At 43.2% G+C, this 17,191-nt stretch overlaps 2 protein-coding genes across 13 annotated transcripts in view; one reads left to right on the top strand and one right to left on the bottom strand.

The window, feature by feature from the left end:
• The window catches only part of DOCK7 (dedicator of cytokinesis 7), a 219,732-nt gene that overhangs the window by 110,588 nt on the left and 91,953 nt on the right, over positions 1-17,191 (bottom strand). The gene's annotated exons all lie outside the window — the stretch shown is intronic.
• ANGPTL3 (angiopoietin like 3) lies at positions 5,684-16,451 on the top strand. Its single transcript, XM_088447822.1, has 7 exons — positions 5,684-6,217; positions 8,386-8,496; positions 8,958-9,072; positions 9,483-9,596; positions 11,430-11,525; positions 14,125-14,391; positions 15,528-16,451. The coding sequence occupies exons 1-7, from the start codon at positions 5,723-5,725 to the stop codon at positions 15,713-15,715; spliced, it is 1,386 nt and encodes a 461-aa protein (XP_088303948.1). The 5' UTR covers positions 5,684-5,722; the 3' UTR covers positions 15,716-16,451.

Raw genomic sequence — 17,191 nt, 5'->3', positions numbered from 1 at the left:
TGAGGCCTTATAATTGGTATATTTTACATTTGGGGTGAGCGTTTAAGCATAGGGTCCCCGGGGCCACTCTGGCTGGGCCTCCTCAGGGCATCACCACTTAATACCCTTTTACTTTTCACATATATATGTTTGTTTTTTATTCATGTAATTTTTCACATATATTTTAATCTCTTTCATCACTCATTAATTACTCGCACACATCTATACTTTACACTGCACTGTCACTCTTTTTCCATTTTCGTGTGATGCCCTGGGGGGGTCCTGGGCTGGACATTTTTCGGGGGGCACTGCGCCCCGGACGTGAACCTCCTAATGTTAGGGACTGCTAGTGACAGAGAAGCCGTGACGAGGCCTAGCAGCCTCCCATGTATTTGCAAATGCATGCAACCAATATCTCTTAATTTCTATGACCATATAGTGTTCATGTATTGTTGCAGGTATTACTCAGTGTGCTGAGGAACAATAGAGGGTTAAATCCCCCTCCTTTTTCTACTGTGTGTATAAGATGTATATAACACATAAATGCATTGTGTTTAGATTTGGGTCCCATCCCCAAGATATCTCATGATGGTATGCAAATATTCCAAAATACGGAATATTCCGATATCCAAAATACCCCTGGTCCCAAGCATTTTGAATATGGGAGACTCAACCTGTATCTATTATTATAGCTAGGTATAACAAACGTGAAAATATGTGAATTAGAATTTTTTAAACTGCTGCTAGTTTCAAAAAGGAACAATTAAGTGATGCACAAACAAGACATAAACCAGCTCATGCAGCCCCTGTGTTACAGAAGCACCCTGGCAGCTGCTAAATTAGGTTTTCAGTCATTCTGTCAGTGTGAACGGCCTTGTAAAGGAATCAGTCACCTATTACCTTACCTGACCCACGTGGCCGGCCCACAATTCTCTCCCCGGCAGACACATCAAATAAAGATCAAATTAAAGTACTGTTGGGGCGCCAGTATAGAGGAGCCTTGACGATGGCCTGGCGCTTATTCATATATTGCAAATGTATGTAACTAATACCTCTGAATCTCTATTATTACGTAGGATTTAAGTATTTTTTGTTGATATTGCTGCAGTGAGCTGGAGGGAATCTTTTTTTTTTCTGTGGTTCAGTGTAAACCCTGCCTTTTACAAGCACCTGTGCAAAGTCATTAAACTGATATGAGCGACCACCATACTTTCTGTTTGCAGTCTTGAGAGGCATGAAGGAAGCCAGCATTGGGAGGATGTGCTGGTCCTTATAGTACCATGTGGAGGTTTCTGGGGTACCTCCAAGGTGAGTCAGCTCTCAGCTTATACATGTGCTGTTATTATGCAGTACACTAATTTGTAATTATATGACCCAGTGTGGGTGCTACTATTAGGTGGCAATAATTATTTTGGGGTGAGCATTTGGGAGCGGGGCCCCCGGAGTTGCTCTGGCTGGACCTTTTTCAGGGCATCACCACTTAATTCACATAGATATTTTTTATCACTTTTATAATTGTTTATTATTTATGTCATTTTAATTCTCTTATTTCATTAACACTTATTGATTTATCTTTACACATCTATTCTTTGCACTTCACTATTACCTTTTTTCCCCTTTTCGTGTAATGCCCTGGGGATGGTCCTTGGCTGGAATTTGTTTGGGTACCTTGCTTCTCGGACGTGAACCCCTTAATGTGAGGGACGCCAGTATAGAGGATCCTTGACGATGGCCTGGCGCTTATTCATATATTTGCAAATCTATGTAACTAATACCTCTGAATCTCTATCATCATGTAGGATTTAAGTATTTTTTGTTGATATTGCTGCAGTGAGCTGAAGGGAATCTTTTTTTTTTTTTCTGTGGTTCAGTGTAAACCCCGCCCTTTACAAGCACCTGTGTAAAGTCATTAAGCTGATATGAGCGACCACCATACTTTTTGTTTGAAATCACCAACTGTGTGATTCTTTATTGATGAGTATCTCCACACTGAGAGGAAGATAAGACTGTGCATTACATTAGTACATCATGTCTGGTTGGCAAGTACACTCAAGGCTTCCCTTTTAATAGAAAACACCACAATAGTGTTATGCAGCTTTCTATAGGAGACCTGGCGTTATCGCAATGTACCCTGACACTGTTGTAAAAAGTCAGCGTTTCAAAGAGGTTTCTGGATGGGAAAACAAAAATAAACTACATTAATAATATTTCTGTCCTGCACCGCAAAGAAACAAGTTAGAGCCAATCGGGCAGCTGCTTATGGAAGGGCAGGAAAGGCGGTATTTTTTGGCACACAGCAAGCAGTGAGAAAGGAGAATACTGACTGTCAGTGACTAGCTCACCGTGTACAACACACTGACTGCCAGTGACTAGCTCACCGTGTACAACACACTGACTGCCAGTGACAAGCTCACCGTGTACAACACACTGACTGCCAGTGACAAGCTCACCGTGTACAACACACATAACTTAATTTATGGACATCTATGGTTTGATTTCTTTGCATGTGTGGATTGCATGGTTTGTTGCTGACATTTGGTGAAAATTTCATTAAAATAGCCCCATGTTCAATATTTATTTTACCCGCTGTATGTAACCAACGGACACTGCGTAGTTAAAAACACAAAGGGCTCTATTTATTAACATTATTTTTCATATTTTATTTCACACCCTTTTCACATTATTTTAGATTCACCTAAATTTACTAAAGGGCAATCGGAGTAGAATTCGTAAAATTCTACTCCAAGCCCTAATTATCACATATTTTTAGTAAACAGATCGCATTTCCCATAATTGTAATAGGAAATGCGATCTAAAAATAAAATGTGAAAAAATACCAGGGGAAGTACTGTGATAATAACACCACCTGGAGGTGGCGTTATCCAGGCTTTCCCCTGGTTACTGGACGCCTGCTCTGCTCTAACAGGCAGAGCAGAGCCTGGAGCCGGCCCCAGTGATCAGCTGTGTGGTCTAAACAAATCACAAGCTGATCACTGGCAAAAAATAAAATAAATAATTAGTAAAAAAAAAAAAAAAAAACCCCGCCCCCCCCCGAAAAAACAACTTACCTGAGTCCAGGTAAGTTGCTCCGGTGATGTCCTCCCTCCGGTCAGCTGGTCTCCCATCTCCTGCACTGTGACACTGGTCAGCTGCTGCATTAAACAGCTTACCGGGTTACAGTGCAGGATGGGAGACTAGCTGACCAGAGCCCCGAAGGGAGGACAACACCGGAGCAGCGATGACCTGACAGGTGGTAAGTTAAAGGGGGGGTCTCGCTTGCGGCTGCGATTGGGGAGGATAGCGGCGGCCAGTCGGCGCATGCGCGGCACCTTGTCACTGTATTTTTTCCGAAAAAGTGATAAGGCTGCGGAGGGGACTCGCAGGGACAGAGCTTTATCGCGAGCTCTGTCCCTGCAAGGGATTTTTCATAAATCCCTGTGATATTGCCTGAATTCCCAAAAGCTAGTGCGGATCCTGCTTGTGAAATAGGTCTAGCTATTTAAAATGAACAAATACATACTGTACATAATCTAATATTTTGGGGCCAAGTGGCTGGAAGGATGGTGGCCCATAACGTGGACCAGGCATCAACCTATTAGCACTGTGCCAGGCCCGATGTGGCACAACTGTGGTAAAAAAAAAATCTTAAAGGAGAAAAAGTATGCCATAAAAATACTGGCGATCACATATGGGAAACAAAAATGAAAGTTAATTAAAATAGCTAAAACTGGCCGTTAGATGGATTACGAGACGCGTGAAATAAAATAGCAGAGTTACAGTAATCAGAGGAACAGGACTACTGCAAGAGAAAAAAAAAAGTTCCCCCTTTTGTGGACGTTTCGGTATTTGGCAATGCTAAAGCACAGTAATCCTGAAACAGATGTAAAGCAGAACGTTGCCACACAGTGTTATAAGTACTGCACAACAATCACTGGATGTGTAGAGAGCATTAAAAACCCACCGGGATTGGAATTCTGTCAATGTCCCTACTGGACAAAGTAGGACTGGCCCATAGGTGTACAGGGGATATCCCCGGTGGGCCTCAGGCAGTGGGTGGAATAGGATTGTGGATGAACTTGGGTGCTTGATTTCTTTCTACGGAAACTACACCAAGATTAGCCCCCTGCCAATCATAGTGGGTGGTCCTGACACACCCCTGTCCTCCTCCTATAGAAACGGGCCCCTTTTTATGCATGTCCTCCCTAAGGTTGGTCAAGTGCCTCTGTGATTGCTGGCCACACCCCTTATGACTAGCCACTCCCCATAAGCTTGGGCCCCTACCACTGCATTCCCTGGTGGGCCCTGCATTCCCCAGCACGACACTGCCAACGTAATCGTGTCTCTGGAAAAGTGATCCCCAACTGATTGGCTCTACATTTAGGAACATGCAGCATTAAAAGTCACAATTTGTGGTTGCATCTTGTGTGTGGATTTCCGATCGCTGGAAGCGGCCGCATTAGTGACCGTAATGCTAAATGTGATTATACGCCCGGAATTCTGATTGGTACGCCTCTCTGTGATTGCACCACCTCGCGGCTCAGTTCATAAGAGCAGCCGTTATTACTATCCTCTACACCTACCCCATACTAGGTGCAGGAGACCAGTCTGAATTTGGAGTCTACTCTGCATACACCAGACTGTATAGATGCATCACTGGCAATCCGACCATGATGTACCCACAAAACTGTTCCCTTGCCTGCATTCAATATGTTGCTGCCCAACTGCCACCAAGAAATGCCCATTCAGCGTCTGGAGAAAAACTGCTGAGTGGCATACATTCACATAGTCCAACCAAACAAGTGGAAACTCGATAGACGCGGTCACATGTGAAGTTGACTCACTCATTCAGAATCAGTCCCTAGTTGTATAAAAATAAAGGCCTGTTTGGAGCCCCGCGTAATGGCCCGCCCGGAGCCCCGCGTAATGGCCCGCCCGGAGCCCCGCGTAATGGCCCGCCCGGAGCCCCGCGTAATGGCCCGCCCGGAGCCCCGCGTAATGGCCCGCCCGGAGCCCCGCGTAATGGCCCGCCCGGAGCCCCGCGTAATGGCCCGCCCGGAGCCCCACAAACAGCCAAATATGAGACGTCTGTGCAAACCTTATCCATGCAAAATAATTAACATAATAATATCCTCTTTAATAAAATTGGCCCTCGTTTAATAGAAATGAAAAAAAGTGTCTACATTTAAATACAGCGTAACATTCCTGCGATAAAGACGTCATATCAAGAAGCTCAAATTGTACTACAAAATAAACCCTTATCTGACACCACAACACACAATACCACAAATTCCTTACAAGTGTCCTTGGAAAAGAACAAGAAAATTCTGCTGCAACTTTAAAACATTTAAAACAAAAAAAACAAACATTGTTTTCTAACTTCCAGGACCGAAAGTAGACAATGGGTCAAGCTGCCCCCAAAACATTAGGATTCCTTGCACAGAAACTATACATACTGTAAACAGAAACAGAATGACGTTTTTTTTTTTTCTCTCCTCAATGGTTTTTGGAAATGAGTCATTAGACAACTCAGATCCTTTTCCTTGGCTGGTATTGTGTCACAGTTCATTGAGTGATAGGTCCAACGCTGCAAGAAGCAGACAGAGGTTACGTCAGTTCAAATGCCTTGTTTAATTATCAACTACAGCACTGTCTGTGGTTAATCTCTCTGCGATATATATAGGTTAATTGCAAGACAGGACCGGCACAAGACACAGACTAGTATAGCTCTCTCCAAAGCAGGAAGATGAAGATCATTGTCTTGATCGTTCTACCCCTGGTTTTCTCTGCGACCACGGAGAAAAAAGAAGAAGAAGCAGATTTCATGTCTTTACCCGCAGAATCCAAGTCTAGATTCGCTATGTTGGACGATGTCCGAATTTTAGCCAACGGTCTCCTACAGCTTGGCCACGGGCTGAAAGATTTCGTCCACAAGACTAAAGGGCAGATCAATGAGATCTTCCAGAAACTCAACCTTTTTGACAAGTCCTTCTATGACCTGTCGGAGCAGACCAACGAGATCCGGGAGAAAGAAGTGGAACTCAAGGAGCAAACCTCAAAACTGCAAGAGAATAACGAGGAGCTGAAGAACTTATCGAATAAAATCTACTCCCAGATAGAATATCTCCAGACAGACAAGGTCCAGCTTCAGGCCAAAATCGTGAGGCTGGAGGAGAAGCTGAATCAAATTACGGAGGGGCCGCAAGGAGACCAAGACCACAAAGAGGTAGCCACGCTGAAAGTAAGTGTCACAAACTATTACTTCTACCTCCAGATTAATTTGTATGCTTGTACGAGTCTTACCCAAAATTTTTATATCCCATTATCTTTTTGCTTCTTTCCAATTCTTTAAAGCCGAGTCATATTATTACCAAGCATCTCCTCTGTACTCTCCGCATCGCCTAACACTATACAGTAGATCCAGGCAGCAGCTCTGCATTGTAAGCCAGGGAAGCACAAATAAACAGCTCTGCCTTACAGTCAACTAGATTAAATGGATCTGATGGTGAAGAGCACATTTCTGTATGTCCATGTTGCTGAAAGTAGACCGTGCGTACACAGGGACCAGAACACTGCTCACTGGACCCTAAATCTATCCATCTCGCAGGCATGGCGGAGCAGTAACAGATCTCTACGTGTGACAGCGTAAAGTTGGGATCCCGCTGCTGTCCCATACATGTCACATACAGTACATGCTCTTTTACACGTCACATGCAAATGTGTCATTTATAGCAAGTGCCAGATATGGGCTATTCTGTATGAATTGTTTGTCTGGGATATTACACCCTGCAGTATGGTCGGATAATGACCAAACACACGCATTCTTCCCATATGTTTTAAGTATCAACAAGCGCCTTTAAATATAAGAGGATGTTTAAATACATATGTGTGTGTGTATGTATATATATACACACACACATATATATCTATAGTCAGGGCTATTTTTCTGCGGAGATATGAGAGAGAGAGATGTGGCTTATACATGTTTATTTTATACTTGCCTCTTAAGGCCCGTACACACTGGACGATATCCATGAACGATAACTATATCGGTGAACGATACATCGTTCCTATCGTCCAGTGTTTATGTACTCACCGACAAACCACTGGTCGGGAACCACAGTCGTACATGCAACTCAATGTGGGGAAATCGTTAGCGATACCATGCTGCCGAATGCAGCATGGCCCTGCCCCCCCCCCCCGCTGCCGATCGTCGTTGCCGGCATCGGCAAAGATGGATACATTGAATGATGCTGGCACCCCCGTCGGCAACATCGCCCCATACACACATCGTCCAGTGTGTACGGGCCTTAAGGTTTAGTATTTGTTTGAGGAAAAACAAATAGGTCTTCTACAAGGTCACTGACAAAGATACATTTCAAGACTGATGTAAGACAGCCAGAGGTTGCTCTATAACCTGCAGGACACGGTTATGTAATACTGACACCCACACACTGCACAAATGTAACAGATATCAGGACAATTGCCCGATATCACAAAAATGGCTGACAAACAACCCAACTGCCCCATGATAATCTGAGGAAATGAACTGGGTCATTGTCGGGCGTCTTGATAAACACACAGTCAGAGAAAATATTGAAAATTGCCAACACTTGCGGAGCGCGTGCTGTCATTTTCCAGGCAGAGATCCAATGACCTGAGTGGATCGGCCAGTTACAAGCGTCAGCGATGCCAGCTTACTATTGACTGTAAATATCGGTTTAGCCCAAAACTTATCTGCATCAATATATTACTGCAATGTAAAATATTTATTATAAAGTCACCTATGAAACCTAACCAAAGAATCTCGGACTACACGGGGAACGGACTCGGACTGCTCTACTTGGGAACATTTTTGTTTCTGTATTATCAACAACGATTTAAAAAAAAAAAAAGTTCATTCACCACAGAGTTTATGAAGCCATAATTTCACTTGCCTCGTTGTTTTATTTTATTGCGATATACTAGAATTGTCATATTTTATTTAAGTAGCTTATTTCCTTAGGAGGTTGTGCAACATTTTAGTTTTCATAAAGTAAAGTCTCCATACATAATTTAATACTCCCAACTTTGTCATATAAAGGTGGGCCCGGCATGTAGTCTTGAAAAATCTAACATGAATAGTACAGCCTGAGCTGTAATTCCTCATTGGAATGATCACTTATTAACGAACTAACAAATTTGTTGTGGGAGGGGGGGATTAATTGGTGTTTAGGTGACACTGAGCTCATGTGATATTTCTGAGCCAATGAACAGACAGCTGGATGATGTCACACTGAGCATGCTCCTCCCAGTGCCGTACGCAGGTATATTACTGCTATACAATAGCCGTTAAACAGGAAACAGAAGTAATAGGGTTCTGAATTTGTGCTACAGAATAAAAGAGTAACAATTACATTTGTGTTTCAGCATTACGTGGAGCAACAAGACATTAACATTCAACGTCTACTGAAAGTCGTCCAAAACCAAAACACCCAACTCGATTTCCAAAACGGACAAATAAAAGACCTGGAAGAGAAGGTAATAATCCAAAGTGTTTAACATTTCTCTTAAAGGGCAGCTCTCGCCTAGAGAATGAGGGCAAGTGGAGAGTGGAAGCCAATGTACTGTTGGCTGAGCCGATATAGATGAAAATGCAGTTACTGGGCCTTAGTGCTATCAATGAGGCATGAGGCACTGCACCTCAGTGATGTCACTAGCTCCAATTGAATTTGATGATCTGAATATTGGGTAAGCTTGCAAAATAGCTGGGAGAGGGGCTCAGTGGCAAATGCAGGATTTTAAGGTGGGGGTCTCAGCGTATATTTGGCCAAGCATGGAAGACCATCCACCACATCAAAGTACAGTGCGCCACATCAAACTTTATAGTGTGAGGATTTATGATAAAGTAGTTTTTCCTTCCCTGTTGAACATCTCTATGCCATTTCTGGAAAGTTTTTATGCAAAATAACATTTAAAAACCACTGTCGCCCCTGTTACAGCTCAGCAACGTCAGCTTTCCGAACAGCTTAAGGAGTTTACCTGGCATCCATCGGATTGATTCCCACCCATCTGTTCATTCAAACGACTCTGCGGAGACGGCAAAGGAACCAAACGGTAAAATGATCTCATGACCGTTATACAGATTCTAGAAAGTAGTTTCACATTTTCAAGTGAGGTTATCCGGTTTCCTTTGAAATGGGTTTTTAAAATACCCACACATGGGCGGAGCCAGCAGTGTGTGCCAATTGGTGATGGTCAGGACCTGTGGATAACTTGGCCCCACCTGGCCTAGAGGCTTTTCATCGTCGGTGGTCATATGACCCAGCGGGAAACCACATTATTTTCGTCTCTGCTATCAAAACCACTGTGAGAATCTTAGAGAGTCAGGTTTAAGCAGAAACAATTTGGTCCAGGTTCTACATTTACCTCAGCATCTTAGAAAGAGGTCTAGTACTGCATTAACTCCATAGCTTTTACATGTCATCTTATCAACCATGATCTTACTGTAACGTTGAACATTTCAGGCCACCCACGAGACTGCAATGACATTTATATCCAGGGTGATCGGACCAGCGGCATCTACGTGATAAAGCCCAACAAAAGTGCGGAATTCAGCGTCTACTGTGAAATGACCACGGGTGAGAAACAAAAATCCCATTATTACAGCACTGAGGGGTATATTTACTAAAGTCGATTTTGTATTTCAGAGTCTAATTCATACATTTACCGACAGATGATTTTTGGACAAAAAAAACATGTGTTAGTAAATGTGCGATTTACAGGGGCGCCGAGAGGGGGGGAGGGGAGTGGGTACTATTTACTAAGGCCTGTTGGGAGGGGCCTGGCGGGGAGCCAGGGTCCTAAAGCCCGCCCCCTCCCTCGCTACTTAGCTCGGGCAGGGAGAACGAGGAGGACTGGCTGCTGCTGCCCGCTGTGTGCTGGGCAAGGGAGACAGACGGCTCTTTCTCTCCTGGTGTTATATGCAGGGGGGGTGTTAGAAATTACGCCCCCCCCCCCCCTGTGCAGCACACTTGGCAGCAAAGATGCTATTTTTTATCTTTTGGAGGAGGGGTCTGGCCACATATACCCAGGTTAACCATGCCCCCTCCTTGTACCTGGGCCAGGCAAAGCTGTCGGCAGTCTTGGTGATTTAGGGGTATATTCACTGAAAGTCGATTTTGGTCGGATTTGAGTTTCAGGGTCTAAATCACATAATTACTAAGGGTGCGTACACTCGTAACGATTTTTTGAACGATTTAACTATAAAGACGTCATTACCGTTCAAAAAGTCGTTCAGTTTCTGAGTTATAACGATGAACGATAACCGTTCATGCGCCTTCCCGTTTGTAGTTCAAAATCGTTACGTGTGTATGCAGCATTAGGTTTTTTTATTTATTTTTTAAAATCATTTTAAAAAAAAAAATGTAAAAAAATCATGTGTGTGATCGTGTGATTTAGACCCTGAAACACAAAAATCGCCCAAAAATGTAAATTCATACTACCTGTCCAGTCACACATTCACTTTTACTTATTTCCACTTATAGCTGCACCCCCACATTTCTGCTGGTTGTAGCTGGGTGGGGGGGGGGTTTGTCGAGTAAAAATTTATTTGTGACCGGTTCTCTTATTTAAATCACACAACATTTTTGTCCAGGCAGTAAAACATTTTTACAAAGACAATAACAACAAAATAATAATGATATTCGGTAAAGCAACAAGGAGATTAAAAAAATAATATTGCAATAATCATTTTTAATTGTATTTGACAAACTCCACTATTCTCATACACAGAACACTATAACCAAGGAACTCTGAACCTGATTCAGATCGGCTCGCGAGCGCAGAGCGCTCGCAAGCGGGTCGATGGTGCCCTAGTGTGCATGCGCACGACGGAGGGAGCTTCGTCGTGCGCATGCGCAAGACCCAGATATCGACAGCCAAGCTGTCGCTCCGGGTCTCGCACCAAAGGGGGCGCGCTGTCGATGTTGAGTGACAGCACGCCCCCTTTGGTGGGCGTGGCTGCCAGACGGAGGAGTTCCCATGGGAACGCCTACCGTCTGGGTCCGGCCCCACTGACATCACTAGTGATGTCAGTGGGAGTGATTATGGCTCTGATAGAGCCAAAATCACTCCAGGGCTTGCAGCAGCGAGACCCTACCGCAGGGTCTCGTCGCAAGCCCGATGGTCTTGACTACCATCATCATGGACTCTCACATAAGCTGTGGGTGGTAACCCACAGCTATGCGAGCATCTGGGAGGACGCTCCAAAAAAAAACAGACAAAAAAAACGCCCTGATTCAGAGCGGGCGCTCGTTTAGAGCGTCCGGCTCTGAATCAGGCCCTCTGGGTGCTAAATGCTTTCCACAAAACATATCTGTAACCTGCCCAACACACAAACTGCCGGTCATTGTCCTTCGTGTGTTTGATCGATCTAACCAATGTCTCTCAAAAATGATCTTTGTGTCTTTAAGATGTGGCCTGGACAGTGATCCAGAGACGGGCAGATGGGTCTGTGGAGTTTAACCAAACATGGGAAGATTACACTAATGGTTTCGGTGACCTCGCCGGTGAGTTTACTGTATAATCTCTGTATGGCTCCAATCCCTCCAACACTGCACAGCAAGTTAATCTATAACATAGCACTTCCCTGCTGAGGCTAAACAGACACGGTGATGGTGGAGGGTGCGGAACGCCCCAAACTAACTCAGAGCAAAATCAAACATATGAAGAGAATTTAAAAAAAAAAAAGACTTATTGAATGCATTTTTCCCCCATTAAAGACATTACAAAAGTAGAGATTCAAAGAACATTTTATAATTTATGGTAAATCTGATCAACAACTACATATCTCAGCTGCGTAGGACATCGCGTCTCTCTAGCCTACCAAAAATAAGAGATCAGGTTGGAGTCACAAACATATTAAATAAGTAGGAAGCTGCATACACACACACATACACACACACATACATACACACACACATACATACATACACAACGATTTAGTAAATGAACGATTTTAGCAAACGATTTTTGTTCATTTTTCAAGGGAAAAATGAACGAAAATAGTTCAAAAAAATCGTTCATTATATTTAGTAAATGAACGATTTTAGTAAACTACAAACGATTTTTGCATATTCCTTTACTGAAAATCGTTGAGTTGGTCAGTCTGACTGAACTGCAAACGTGAACGCGCATGAACGATAATCGTTCATCGTTTTAACTCAGAAGTGAACAATTTTTACAACGACTGAACGATAAACGATATCGTTAATCGTTCAAAAAAATCGTTGTGTGTGTGTATGCAACCTTAAAACCTAAGCGATATGAACCTCACCACATGCAATGAATGTAAATCAAAGGGTTTTTAGAAATTCTATGTTTAGAGTTCACGACTGTAAATAAAATAAATAAAAAACTCCTTTTTTATATTACTGTATCATGCGCTGATAACCCCATCGGCCCCGTTGCATCATATAGTCTCTCTAGAGATCACAGATTTAACAAAAAAAGTCAAAGTCAGACCCCATCGTACAACCGCAGAGGACCAATCAGAAGGGACATTGCTGGGTCAGACTGAAACGCCCTTGTTTGCACCTAGTTAATAAATCACTGCTCCTAGACCCAAAACTAACTTATGCAACAAAACTGCAGCCGTTGGCATAAGATACCAGTGTCCCTAACTGGGTCAATACAAACGTACAGTGTGAAACTGCTACTTCAGGTCACTGTATATACAAACCCATCACTATATATACAGGTAGATATAAAAAACAAAAAAAATGCACTCTAAACCTAGCAATACAAAGTTACCCATCATATTTACCTATACATTAACAGTAAAAAATATATTCACTCTGTAACCTTAAACACACACCAAGGACCGGATTCAGAGATGGACGGGATTGCAGAGCCACACACGAGCAGCTTTGCGATTCCGTCCATCTTAACGCAAATACAGAAGGAGGTGTCAGACAACCTTGCTAGCACTAATCCAGACCAGGAGAAAAAAAAATGCAAAATCCCTACTTCTGGCTAAAAATGTAGGGATTTCTTTTAGAACCTTATGGACAACCCCCCCCCCCCCCCTTTCCTTCTACTGATAAATTACCCCAAAATTTTTATCGGAAGTTGCGTACTTTGGAGTAAAACGGCTGCGCAAATTTTGGGTGAAGAAAAAAAAAAAGTTGAAAATGGTTTTAAAGTGCTTGGTTTAATTTTTGGGGGGGTGGTATGGATGCGTCAAGTGTTTTAAAAATCGCACGCGGTCACAGCAGGCGTTTTTTTTACGTTTTTTAAAATTGCGTTTATACGACACGAAAATATACTGCACCCATTTTAATGTACCCCCAATTTACGTGGAACTGTAATTTCCTTAAAAAAAAATAGCTGTCTATCATTTAACGATTTATTTTTTTCCACCCAAAATTTGCGCAGTAGATCTTGGAGAAAAACTTCAGTTTTTGCAGATTGCGAAAAAAACTTCCGTTTTCGCCGCTAAAACTTGGCCGGTAGTTTTTGGGGAAAAACTTCAGTTTTCGTCGATGGCGAAAAAATGTCAGTTTTCGCCACAAATTGAATACGGCCCTTAATCTGCAATCTGAATTTACAAGCACACAAACATTAACCTCGCTCTATGTCTTTCAACTGAATCAAGTCAAAGCAAACATGGAGATAATGAAAAGGCCTGTGCAGAAAGCGCCCAATGTACAGCGCGGAACCCAAAGCCCCAGCGTTGGGAGACAGAAATGCTTACCACTTTGTTACAGTGCTGCCTATACAGATAATTAACGACCGTGTATAAGTGTGCACAATAGTGGGCAAGAATGAGGGTGCAGCCTATCAGCTCGCTTGTGACATCGCGGAGGCGGCCATTTCCTGGGCTTAGTTTACGGAAACACAGACCATGAATTCCCTAAGAACTATGGACATCATTAAGGCATGGGGCCACAGGGTGAGGTCAGTAGTTCCTAGGGAATTGATCAGTAATGTTGAATATTAGTCCAGCCAAGAAAATGGCTGCTTCCACTGCGCACGTAGGCAAAGAGTTCACTATTAACAAATAAAGTGTAAATTAAGAACATTATGCTTAAAAAATGGAACGAATGCAGAGATTTTACCCATTTTGTCCAATCATGGTTTTCACTTTTGTGACTGCCTGTTTTCTAGGTGAATATTGGCTAGGACTGAAGAAGATCTACTCCCTGTCCCAGCAAGGAGATTATATTCTCCACATAGAGCTCCAGGACTGGAAGCACAATACCCGGTTTGTGGAATACTTGTTCACCCTCGGGAATGAAGACGCAAGTTACACTCTGCAGCTTTCTCAGGTCCTGGGGAACATCCCCAGCGCTCTCCCGGAATATACGCCTCTCCAGTTCTCTACCAGCGATCGCCAATCCCAATATCTAAAGTGTCCTACAGAGATGGCATCAGGTAATGTCCTGCGTTCATTCATCAGGCAGTAAAAGAGCAAAGACCAGCTTTATCCTGCCACGGCCTCTCCTGTCCATCTTATTCATGTGTTAATGTCCCTGTCACATAACGCCTTGTGGCTCTGACAGGAAAGGCCTGATAGTCGGAGGACAGGGAAATATTTTAGAATGAGCAAAGAGGAGGCGTCAGAAGCCCCCCGATTTTGCTTTAAGAATTTACACCGGGGATGTAGTTATAATCCCGACAATTGGCATTCCGGTGCTTAGAATGCCGGTGCCGGAATCCCAGTATTAGGATCCCGACGGCAAGAACTGAGGTTAGGCACTGGGGTGGAGGGTTAGGCACTAGGGCGGAGGGTTAGGTTTAGGCAGCGGGGGGTGGGGGAGGTTTGGGGGAGGGAGGGTTAGGATACCTACCGACAGGTGTCGGTGTCCTAACCCTGTCGGGATTCTGACCACCGGGATCCTGAGTGCCGACATCCCGTACCCAACCCCTCCAAACCATACGGTGGGGCTGGGTGCAACTATTACATCACCACAGCTGCAACCAGGAGATGACAGTGTTCGCACTTACACGTTATAGCGTCTCTTTAACCAGACAATGATGGCAGAAACATAAGCAGAAAAAAAAAATACAGGATCCCGCTGTCCTCAGCTGCTCCTAACAAGGACTAGCGACACTGGGCATCATAATGACTAATTTTTTTGGCCAAGTGGTGACATGATTCGCATCACAGTGGTTCAGCCTCGTACAATTTGCAGCATCACACCATGGAGGAAAAAGTAACAAAAAGGTTTAAAAAAAAAAAAATGATTCTTCATTGCTTTAAATAAGTTAGAGGGGGGTTGTCAGACATTGATTAGTCAGTTTAGTTATAACTCACATTAAACCTACATGGCTTCACCTAGTGACACCTACGTTGGGCAAACTTTTTCTCCAGCGAAAGTATCCATAATATCCAGCAAGTATAATAACCCAGTATAATAGCTCCACGCTCAGCAAGAGGTAACACTACTTAGTAGAGGAGAAGAGGTATGGGCTTTGGTGAAGACATTTCAGTACGGGCAAAGAGATGGAACACTTACACTTACGACTTGCCGACACAAAAGGTATAACGGCAATTGTTTATGTTGCAGGCGGATGGTGGAAGGTATCCTGCGGAGGGACAAATCTTAACGGGAAGTACATTAAACCCAAAGGAAGGGCGAGAGCAGAGAGACGGCGAGGACAAGGGTTATATTGGAAACAGGAGAAAGGGAGAATGTACTCGCTCAGGGCTACCAAGATGATGCTTTACCGCACCGAGCTGGAAAATTTCGATTAGTGCTACGGTTCGGAACGGTTCTCAAGAGACAATTTGCAACACTAAGGGTGGAACCGATGTACAAATGACCACGTAACAAAAAAAAAAAAAACTCTCAAGCAAACAGGTGTATACAACAAAGGACTGTCCCACATGTTCAATAACCACATAACCTCAGCCCGGGTGAGAATACTGGAGTTTTAAAATGGTATTAACCAATGGAGTGCTTCTTAAGTAAAGAGCACACCAAGCAGCAGGCTTTCAGCTCACGCTCTGTTAAAAGCAACGTCAAAGTCGAAAGTTTGGCATAAGTTCAAAAATGCAATTTTTTAAAGATCTTTTTGCAGATAAATGTTTTTATTTTTTATTTTTAGAACTTAATGTAAACTAGTAACAGTGACCATAGCTGCCTCCTATAGCACTGACCAGAGGAGAGAGATGGGGGGGTGAGTGTGTGCTCTTCAGGCTATTTAGGAAAAAACACGAGACTGCATTTCATATATACCCACAATTGGTTTATACAGAGTTCCCTTCAGTTTTAAAAAAACATTTAAAACTGATTTTTATTTAACCATGACCTCTTTATACAGCCATGGAGCTCTTGAAAGTACATTTTTTTTAAGTCATATTGACTTACAGCTATTCTGTACTGTAAACTATTATGTTAGTGAATTTTGCCTATGTAGTTTCTAGACAATGGACATATCACTTCGTAAGTCAGGGCTTTTTTTATCATATATATGAGTGTTATTATTATTTTACGCACATTTATGTAATATAACATTGTTTTTAATATGTTTTGTTATAACAAAGTTAAAGGACAATAAAACTTCTTTACAATTGCATCGGTTTGTTATATGGTGGCAAAGGCGGTCACTAGCGGTGGACCTCTTTCCAAAGAATTATTGCACATGAGATTATTTATCAATACGATCTGCATATAGAATATTTGTGATTTGTCCGTGTGTCACATCTGGTTATAAATATTTAGTGTTTAGTACAGTTACCTACATAGATCTTAAAACATTTCACATAATTACGCACAAGGCTCCAAATGCAAACCAGCAATGGGGGATCACACCTATCCCTGTGGAAGTCCCACAAGGGGCGAAACGCGCTGGTTATAATTAAGAACAAAGAACTCGGACATAGGAGAATGCAGTACTACTTACAAGGATATCCAATGAAATAATCACTTCTAATAATCACCACATCATCGGTTGAAGCCAGTAAGAATTCCTTACACCTCAATTTATTCCTCCCCCTCCCTCCAAACTGGGATGCAATCACAATCCCAACGTGCGGGATGACAATGCCTGGAATGCTGGCGCCAGATTCCCGACCGCTGACATCCTTATGATAAGTAGTGGGGTTGGGGGAGGATTAGGCACTAAGGGGGAGGGTTAGGTTTAGGGTGCCGGGGGTTAGGTTTAGGCAGCAGGGAGGGAGGGTTAGGGAGACGGGGAGGGTTAGGATACTGACCGACAGGTGTCGGTG

Source organism: Taudactylus pleione, unplaced genomic scaffold (genome assembly GCF_031769625.1).
Source record: "Taudactylus pleione unplaced genomic scaffold, aTauple2 ptg000442l, whole genome shotgun sequence".
Classification (NCBI taxonomy): Eukaryota; Metazoa; Chordata; class Amphibia; order Anura; family Myobatrachidae; genus Taudactylus; species Taudactylus pleione.
This window is presented reverse-complemented; position numbering and strand designations above follow the sequence as displayed.